General features: G+C 42.7%; 1 protein-coding gene across 1 annotated transcript in view; it reads right to left on the reverse strand.

Moving 5' to 3' along the window:
• The window catches only part of SLC25A14 (solute carrier family 25 member 14), a 45225-nt gene that overhangs the window by 5954 nt on the left and 28445 nt on the right, over nucleotides 1-10826 (reverse strand). The window contains exons 7-8 of the mRNA XM_007955748.2: nucleotides 4280-4404; nucleotides 3409-3544 (exon numbers count right to left, since the gene is read on the reverse strand). Coding sequence (XP_007953939.1) covers nucleotides 3409-3544; nucleotides 4280-4404 — 261 coding nt within the window. The remainder of the gene's footprint in view (nucleotides 1-3408; nucleotides 3545-4279; nucleotides 4405-10826) is intronic.

Here is a 10826-nt window from a genome sequence, read left to right on the forward strand (position 1 = left end):
GTTCAAACCCACCAGCCATTCCTTGGAAGGAAGACTGGGCAATCTACTTCCATAGAGATACCGCCTCAGAAACCCAAGGAGGGGTCACTATGAGTCAGATTAGACTTGACAGCAGTGAGTTTGGTTTGGGTTTTTTGGAAGAGCCTTCTAATCAGTTTCCCCATCTCTAGGCCAGTGGTTCTCAAAGTGTAGTCCCCAGATTACTACCATCAGTATTGCCTGGGAAAGTGGGGAAAGGCAAATTCTCAAGTTCCAATCCTGACCCACTTAATCAAAATCTCGGGGCCCACCATTTGCATTTTAAAAAGCCCTCAAAGTGTTTCTAATACATGCCAGAGTTTAAGAACCACTGCTGTAGGTTTATCCCTGTAGGTGAGCAGTTATCAACCTTAAGTGAACATTGCAACCACCTGTTGTTGTTGTTGTTGTTATGTGCCGTCGAGTCAGACCCAACTCATAGCAACCCCTCCTTGGGTTGCCGAGACAGTATCACTACGGAAGTAGATTGCCCAACCTTTCACCGTGCAACCACCTAGGGAGCTTTAAAAATACTAATACCTGGCCTAAGAGGTTCTCAATTAATTGGTCTAAGGCAGACAAGGGAGCTGTAAAAGTTCCCCAGGTGGTGCACCCAAGGCTGAGAATCACTGTCTTAGCACCATTCTCTACAACTCCAGACTGATCTATTTAAAATGCAAATCTGACCTGACTAAAATCTTTCATTAGCTTTCCATCAATTAAAAAATAAAAAAAAGAGTCCAAGTACCTCAGCATGTTATTGTTGTTAGGTGCCATGGAGTCAGCTCTGAGTCATAGTGACCCTGTGTACAATAGAACGAAACACTGCCCAGTCCTGCGCCATCCTCACAATCCTCTCTATGCTTGAACCCATCGCTGCAGCCACCGTGTCAATCCATCTTGTGGAGCGCCTTCCCCTTTTTTGCTGACCCTCCACTTTACCAAGCATGATATTCTTCTCCAGGGACTGGTCCCTTCTCACAACATGGCCAAAGTAAGTGAGATGAAGTCTGGCCATTTTCACTTCTAAGGAGCATTCTGGCTGGACTTTTCCAGGAAAGATTTGTTAGTTTTTCCAGGAATTCATTGTATTTTCAGTATTCTCTACCAGCACCACAATTCAAATGCATCAATTCTTCTTCAGTCTTCGTTATTCATTGTCCAGCATTCACATGCATACGAAGCTATTGAAAATACCATGGGTTGGGTCAGGCACACCTTAGTTTTTAAAGTGACATCTTTGCTCTTTGACACTTTACTAAGATTTTATGCAGCAGATTTGCCCAGTGCAAAATACACATTGTCTGATTTCTTGACTGCTGTTTCTATGGGGGTTGATTGTGAATACAAGTAAAATTAAATGCTTGACAACTTCAATCTTTTCTCCATTTATCATTGTTACTTATTGGTCCATGTGGTGGTTAAGTCTGTGTGTCAACTTGGCTGGGCCTGGTTGAGTAGCTGGGCAGCTGGATGTAGTATTCCCCATGGTAAGACTGGTAATTCACTCCATGGTGGAATCTACTGTGAGCAGCTGTGAAGCTGCCTTAGGGATGTGATCTGCTTCCTGTATATAAGGAGAAGCCTTGGGGAACGGGCTCTAGTTTATGGCACCTTGAACCCTACACGTAGCTGTGTCGTTGTTCAGCAGCCTGCCATTCTCTGCGGACCTTGGGACTTACAATGGACTTGAATTAATGGCCTGCCGTGTGGTTTGGTAACACTGGGACTGTGCCATTTTATTTGTCGACCTTGGGCTTGTTAGCCTCAGCAGCCAGTAGCTGCCTGAGTGAAGAGATGTCTCTGGCTTCAGTGTGCCAGGAGCAAGAGGCGGAGCTGAAGCCCAAAGTCAAGGGGCTTTCACACAACCCCTAGAGCCTGGCACATTGAACTCGGACTTCTAGCCTCCTGAACTGTAAGACAATAAACTCCTGTTTGTTAAGGCCATCCGATTTGTGGTATATTCTTGTCAGAATGGTACTAGGTGACCAGAACAGTCCAGTTGTCAGGATTTTTGTTTTCTTTATTTTGAGGCATAATCCATAATGAAGGCTGCAGTCTTTGATCTTCATCAGTAAGTGCTTCAAGTCATCTTCACTTTCAGCAAGCAAGGTTGTGTCATCTGCATATCACAGGCTGCTCATGAGTCTACCTCCAATCTTGATCATAGCATATAATAAGTATCCTTTATAACCTATCTAACTCTTAGCCACCAACATGAGGAAGGTGCCATAATGTAGAGGTTAAGAATGTAGTGGTGAAGCCAATGGTCTGAGTTTAAATCCCAGCTCTGCCACTTAATAGTTGTGAAACCTTGGGCAGATTAATTTCTCAGTGCTTCAAGCATCCACCTTTAATGGTGAGTAACGATGAGGATTAAACGTAAGTCACAGTAGGAGAATTCCTGATACACAACAAAGGTTGCAAAAGATGTAAACTTCCGATATTCAAAATGCCGTTATCTACGGGAACCTATCCCAAATTCTCAAATTGAGCTAAAATTTCCTCCCACAGAACCCTGATTTTATGAGTTACCAGTTTGTACTGATGATCTATTTATACACCCTATAATTTCTCTGTATCTACTATACTGGTGCCTGGTATATAATAAACAGTTGTTAAACTAAACTAGTAACAGCAAAGAAACCATATGGAAATGATTTTTTTAGCCTGTTATTTTTTTGAGCAGTGATTATATAATACATTTAAGATATTCAGCTTCCTACACACCAGGGCTTCGAATAGGTTCATTCTGGTTTGCCTCTTCCCTCCTTTCCTCAAAGAATTTGCCTTTCCACCCTAGATACACTGCATCAGAATCTACATTTTAACAAGATCCCAGGGGTGATTCTTATGTATACATAAAAAGATCTATAAGAATCACCTAGAGATCTTGTTGAAATGTAGATTCTAATTCAGTATATTTGGGGTGGAAAGGCAAATTCTTAGCAGTGGGTTGAACCAGAATGAACCAGTTGGAAGCCCTGCTACAAACATAACATAGCAGAAACTTTCAAAGCAAGGTGTGAATAACAGCACAACAACCTTGAGTGGAAAACAATACTAGGTTTTCTATTATAGAGTCGCTGGTCTGAAGTAGGCAAATACAGGATCTACTAAGTCTTTCTGTTGATAATTCTACAAGATCCTATTAACAAAAGTATCCTGCCTTCCCAAGCATTCCATTTGCAATAACAACGTTAAGGACCATTGGTGCATCAGCAAATTGCCAAGCCAACAGCTTTTCTGCTTGTGAATAACTCTGAGAGGCTACTGAAAACACACAAAATGATTCTTCCATCTTCAGAATGATTTGTAGCGATTATGGACTGAAAAGTCTGAGACATAGAAGAAAACAAAAAATCCAACCCAAGTCCATAGCATGCATACCTTTAAAATTCCATCCAAAGTGCCTTTGTAGAGGTCCACGTGTCCCACAATTGCCCTCTGGTTCATCATGCGAGTTCTCACCACATCAACTGGGTTAGAGGCCAGAGCCCCAGCCAAGCCACATGTAAAGCTGGAACTAAAGATGAAAACTTTAAGAAGATAGATTTCTCCCACTTCCCCCACCCCACCTACTGAAAAAGAAATTAGGCCAAATGTAAATAAATGCATAGTTACTCAGACCCATCAGATAAAACCTGGCACTTGCTCTTTCTTTATAACCTAAAGAGGAAAGAAGTCTTTTCTAAAGAGACACTATTCAAAAGTTTTCCCCTTCACTTTTCAGTAAGAAACTCACTTTATAAGCCTAACAAGATCTTCAAGCAGGAAGTGTCAGACATCATCTCTTAAATACACACATTTTTCAAAGCACAGCATCATATGCCAAATGCATTTGAAAATTAAAATACCAGTAAGGTTGCAAAAGGAATAAAATGTAGTATGGTTTAGTTTTATGGGCCCTACAATGTTTCACTATTTTTTCTGATTCCCATTGAGAAAAGTTTCTTTTCAGATCCAAAATAAGGCCAAAGCAAATAAAAGATGTGTTTATTAGATATATAGAGACTGTGAATAAATAGGTACAAATCCTACAGACATCTGGTAAGCTGCTGCATTACATGCTGCCCTTAAGTACTAAAGTGTCCATAGCATCCAGGGCCTCTGAAATGCACATCTGTCAGAGGACTGAAATTCTGGTAATAGGAGAGACGGGGTATTTAGGGCAGAAATACCATTCATCAATTTCACATGCAGCCTTCAGCAAAAGAGGCTTTTTGTGCTCAACATGCTGAAAATATAGAATTTTACTTACACAAAGTGGGTTAAAATTGTGTCTCCCAACATCCCTGACAATATTAAATGCTTTTTTGTAATATCATAGACTGGAAGTTCTACTCCCACAACAATGGCAGCACGCTGCGCAGTTGGGACGACACCCTATAAAACAAAATTGACAACAGACATCAAAGAAATACACAAGTAGTGACATAAACCTGAAAGTCAAAAACATAGGTCAGAAGTTGAAAATCACCAGAAAAATCCAAGTGTGAAGTACAGAGGTCATGCTGTCAAATCAGTGGTTAATTCTAGGACACTTAAAAATTCCCAATTCATGTAACCTGTTGCTGTCCAGCTGATTCCAGTTCATGGCAACTCATAGTGTATTGGAGCAGAACTGCACTCTACAGGATTTTCAATGGCTGTAATCTTACGGCAGCAGATCACTGGGCCTTCTTTCTGCAGCACCACTGGGTGGATTTGAACCATCAACCTTTTGTTAGTCAAGCCCAAACTTACTGTACTAAAAATAAAATCATGGGCAGCGCCCAAAGCACAAAAAATACAAGAAAAAAATTGATCAACTAGGCTCCATCAAAATAAAAATCCTTCGTGATTCAAAGAATACCATCAGAAAAATAAGACAACCCACAAGATAGGAGCAAATATGTGTAAATCGTCTATCTGGTAAGTATCTAGTATCCAGAATATATAAAGAACCCTTACAGCTCAGTTATAAAAAAAGATAAACAATCCAATTAAACAATGGGCAAAGAATCTGAATAGACATTTCCCCAAAGAAGATACACAAATGGTAAATAAGCACATTAAAAGATGCTCTATATCATCAGTCACCAAACCAAAAAAACCAAACGCACTGCCATCGAGTTGATCCAACTCATAGCGACCCTCCCTTGGGTTTCCAAGGTGGTATCACTACAGAAGTAGATTGCCCAATCTTCCTTCTGAGTAGTGGCTGGTGGGTTTGAACCGCCAACCTTCTGGTTAGCAGTCAAATGCCTTAGGCACTACACCACCAGAGCTCCCCATTTGTCACTGTTGTTGTTGTTGTTATGTGCCATTGAGTTGGACCCGACTCATAGCGACCCCTCTTTGGGTTTTTGAGGCAGTATCACTACGGAAGTAGATTGCCCAACCTTCTGTCCAAGGAGGGGCTGGTGGGTTTGAACCACCAGCCTTCTCGTTAGCAGTCAAATGCCTTAGGCACTACACCACCAGAGCTCCCTATTTGTCACTAGGCAAATGTAAATCAAAACCACAGTGAGATCCCACTTTACATACACTAGGTTGGCTATAATAATAAGAAGAAACCAATAACAAGTGTTGGTGAGGATGTACAGAAATTAGAATCCTTATACACTGCTAAGGAGCTCTGGTAGCGTAGTGCCTAAGGCACTTGACTGCTAACCAGAAGGGTGGCAGTTCAAACCTACCAGTCACTCCTCGGAAGGAAGATGGGGCAATCTACTTTCATAGTGATACTGTCTTGGAAACCCAAGGAGGGGTCACTATGGTCGGGTCTGACTCGACAGCACATAACAACAACAACATACACTGCTAGTAGGAATGTAAAATAGTACAGCCACTGTGGTTGTTTATCAAAACATTAAACAGTGTAAAATGGTGGGAGCAGTAGTCATAGCATCAGAACCTAACTTCACGAGGGGGAATGATGAAAATTAAGATCAGCCCAAGGCTGATCTCTATGAGGCAGAGGTCAGACATACCTCCACTTGCCAAACCTTTTTGGCAATTCTGACACCATCCATCTCTCCCTCAGTTTCTCTGTTTCTCTGTTTCTCTGCTGGGTTTGATAATCTGTTGCAATGGCCAAACAGAATTCACAGACCATATTTACAGTTAAGTGATTTATTAAGGAACAGGGTACAACTCCTAGCTCAGGAATCAGGATTAGGAAGCATGTAGGCAGTCTCCCATCTTCAGTGCAAGACAGCTCTCTCAGCTCCTCTGGGCCCCCTTAGGACATGCTCCTCTAGGCCCTGCTGTCGTCACTGCCAACTCTGCTACTGGGCCCCATATGAGCCTATCACTACTGGTTCTGTTGCTGGGGCCCCTCTGGGCCTATTGCTGCTGGTTCTGCTATTAGGCCTCTTGCAAGCCTCTCACTGTCTTCAGTGTTACAGCCCTTGACTGGTGTTACAGCTCTTTTCAGAGGTTCCTTGCCTCTTCTCTCTCTCTGCTGCTTCTCTTCTTGCTTCTGTCAGCTCTAACCTCTGCAGGGCTGGCTATGCATGTGCATACACATGCATGCATGTTTGTGCACGCACGCACACAGCCCCCCCTTGTCAATTTCAAGACATGGCCCCTCCCAGCAGGGCCACAAACTGACCAATCATCTCTCAGTAGGCCACAGATACTTCATTTGCATAGTAGGCGTGGCTGGGCTATAATCCACCCCATAGGCATAGTTTATTGACCAATCCCTGCAAGCTGTATACCAATCACAGGGCAGGCTGCCACCCAGAACCAAATAAATTTATAAAACCAAGTTGTTTATAATCCAGGAAATGTCAATCAACCTAAACCAAAGTAACAAACCCTCTAGGGTAGAAAACTAGGGCAAAGGTAACTGTTCTGGTTACCTAGTACCACTCTGACAAGAATATACCACAAATGGGATGGCCTTAACAAATAGGAGTTTATTCCTACAATTTGGAGGCTTTAAGTCCAATTTCCAAGTGCCCCTCAACCTTGAGTTGTAGCTCTGCCTCCTGCTCCCGGCCCACTGAAACTAGAGGCATCTCTTCACTCAGGCAGCTACTGGCTGCTGAGGCTAACAAACCGAAGGTTAACAAGTAAAAAGGCACAGTCTCGATGTTACCAAACCACACGGCAGGCCATTAATTCAAGTCCATTTTAAGTCCCAAGGTCGGCAGAGCATGGCAGGCTGCTGAACGATGACATGGCTACATGCAGGGTCCAAGTCTACCACTATGCTAGAGACCATTCCCCAAGGCTTCTGCTTATATACAGGAAGCAGACCACATTCCCTAAGGCAGCTACTCAACTGCTCACAGTAGATTCCACCATGGAGTTGATTACTAGTCTCATCATGGGGAATACTACATCCAGTTGCACAGCCACTCAACCAGGCCAAGCCAAGTTGACACACAAACTGAACTACCACAGTAACTCCTCAGGACTTAGAGAAAAATCTCTCAAGCTATTTTTCCAAAGAACCAAGGCAAAAGGCCACATAAAGTAACTCATTTCACCACACAGAGTTACCATACGACCCAGCAGTTCTACATCCAAGAGAACTGAAAACATATTCACATAAAAACTTATACATGAATATCCACAGCAGAATTATTCATCATAACCAAAAAGCATAAACAAATCAAATGTATATCAACAGATCAATGGATAAACAAAGTGTGGTATATCCATAGAATGGAATATTAATCACCCATAAAAAGAATGGTACAGTGAATTACTTGGTATGTCCCTTCTAGCCATGGTCTTTGTGACTCCCACCAGATGACTGTTTGGGACTACGCAAATATGAGGTGCTTGTGGCCCACCAAAGGGATTGGAGAATTTGCTAATACTATAAATTATGTACATGGCACCTTTGTGGGGGTGGGACCACGCCAGTAAGGGGTATGGAACCCTAACGTGGGGATTGGTCAGTTTTACAATCTCACTAGGTTTAAAATGAGCCATCCCAGAAAGGGAGTTCTCACTACCATCAAGAAAGAAGAGCCAGGAGAGGAGCACATCCTTTGGATCTGAGATCCCTGCCCTGAACTTCCTCAGTCCAGGAGACTGAGAGCTGTGGCACCAAAATGGCAAGAAGCAGCAGCAGAGAAATAGCAGCAACAGAACCAAGAGATTGGCATGAGACAGAGAGCAGCAGGCTTCCTGGCCCACAGAACAAGAATGTTAAGTGCCTTCAGGAAGGAGGTTTAATGTGCAGTGGGATGCCTCTCTAGGCACCTATCTGCAAAGCTAAAAGAGTTTTGTAACACTTCCCCGAGCAGGGCAGGGGCCAAGGCCAGAGAGAAGTGTGCCTACAGCACAGCTGAGAAGAAGCTGTGCTGATCGAAGAACTCTACCTGAATTCTGATCCTGAATTGTAACCTGCTACTTTCCTAATAAACCCCATAATTGTGAGTTTTGTCTATGAGTTCTGTGTGGCCACTGCAATGAAGTACTGAATCCAGCAGAAAAGAACACAGTGCAGTGGGTAAAGAATGTCAGAATTGGTAAAAAGGTTGGAGGGTAGAGGCATGTCTGACCTCTGCCTCATAGGAATCAGCCTTGAACCATTAATGTTCATCTTGATCTCCTCCTTCCTTGTGAAGTTAGAGGTCAGATGCTGCCCCCACACCCTTTTTGCAAGAAAGAATGCAATAACTGATATATGCTACCACATGGATGAACCTTGAAAAGCCTAAGTGAAAGAAAACCAAACCAAACCACTACCATCGAGTCGATTCTGACTTACAGTGAGCCCTTCTTGGGTTTCCAAGGTGGTATCTCTACAGGAGTAGATTGCCCAATCTTTCTTCTAAAGAGTGGCTGGTGGGTTTGAACCACCAGCCTTCTGATTAGCAGTAAAATGCCTTTGGCATTACGCCACCAGAGCTCCTGGTGAAAGAAGGAAGTTACAAAAGGCCACATACCATGTATGTGGTTCCATATGTATGAAATGTCTAGAACAGGCAAATCTAGAAGCAGAAAGTAGACTGGTAGTTGCCTAGGAATGGGAGGGTTGGGGAGAAATGAGAACTGCTAATGGGTAGCTCTGGTAGCATAGTGCCTAAGGCACTTGACTGCTAACCAGAAGGCTGGCAGTTCAAAACCACCAGCCACTCCTCAGAAGGAAGATGGGGCAATCTACTTCCGTAGTGATTGATACTGCCTCGGAAACCCAAGGAGGGGTCGCTATGAGTCCGGTCCGACGCGACGGCACATAACAACAACAACAACAACAATGGGTGTAGGGTTTCTTTTGGGGATGATGAAAATGTTCTAAACTTAGTGGTTGTACAACTCTGTGACTATACTAAAACCCACTGAATTATGCACTTTAAATGCTTTCTAAAAAAGCAAACTAAATCTTATGGTAAGTGAATTCTATCTCAATAAAGATGTTATTTAAAAAAATAAAATCAAGAAACAAAAATTAGGGAGAGGAAAGCTTCCAAGTTTATATCACAGAAGTTCAGGATGGCCAGAAAGGACACATACTAGGATGGCAGCACAGGTATGAAGCAGTTAAGGAGAAGAGCAAGATGAAGTGGTACTTCTCTTCCATGACCTCACGTGGTAGTATTAGCAGTGTTTCACTCAAAGCACAATATGACAGTCAATGCTCACGTTACAACACAGGGTTACCAGGGCACTAAAAATCATGGTTTTGAACAATATTGATGACACAAGAAAGTAATAATGCTATAATATTAAATAAGGCAAGATATAAAATTACATATAGTATTATTCTAAGTGTAGGGGGGAAAGTATACATATATGTCATAGATTAAATTGTGTCCCCAGAAACATGTGCCAATTTGGCTGGGCCATGATTCTCAGTGGTTTGGCAGTTATGTCATGATGTAACAAAGCAGTTATATATGATTCCCCATGATGTGCTCTGATGTGATAAAGTAATTAGTTACAAGAGGATCAGGGTGGGATGCACACCTTTAATTTTATCACAACCCTGAGCCCTGGGGACTTTCCCTGGGGTGTAGCCTACAACATCTTTCATCTTACAAAAGATAAAAGGAGAGAGGAGCTAGCAGGGGTGGGTGTGGGGGTGGTGGACCTACTGCCACCAAGAAAGAAGACCTAGGAGCGTTGCCTGTCCTTTGGACCCAGAGTCCCCGCTGTGGGTTCCTCCTAGGACCAAGAGACAGAGAGAGGCTTCCCCTAGAGCCAGTGCTCTGAATTTGGACTTCTAGACACCTAAACTGTGAAAGAATAAATTAGTTTGTTAAAGCCATCCACTAGTGTTATTTCTGTTACAGCAGCACTGGAGAACGAAGACAACATATATACCATGTTTTTTGCAAATATCAATAACATGCCTATAGATATTATGTGCATACCATGCTTACGAAGATAATGTGCAAGGGGGGTCGGTTAGCACAAAACGTATAACACACACAGCTGCCTAAAAATGATATATGTGTATATATGTATGTGTACATGTATACATATTACATATATACACACACATGCAAACTTTAAAAAGGATAAGAAGGAAATATATCAAAATATTTTCTTCATCTGGGGTTAGGATAAGGAGCTCTGTTGGCGTAGTGCCTAAGGCATTTGATTGCTAACCAGAAGGTTGGCAGTTCAAACCCACCAGCCACTCCCATGGAAGGAAGACTGGGCAATCTACTCCATAAAGATTCACCGCCTCAGAAACCCAAAGGGGGTCACTATGAGTTGGAATCAACTCGATGGCAGTAAGCTTGGTTTTGGTTTGGGGTTAAGATAGTATGTAAGTTAATTGGTAGCATAGTGGCTAAGGCACTTGACTGCTAACCAGAAGGCTGGGGGTTCAAACCCACCAGCCACTCCTC

This window comes from Orycteropus afer, unplaced genomic scaffold (assembly GCF_000298275.1).
Source record: "Orycteropus afer afer isolate SDZICR_OR568_19922 unplaced genomic scaffold, OryAfe1.0 scaffold00538, whole genome shotgun sequence".
Classification (NCBI taxonomy): Eukaryota; Metazoa; Chordata; class Mammalia; order Tubulidentata; family Orycteropodidae; genus Orycteropus; species Orycteropus afer.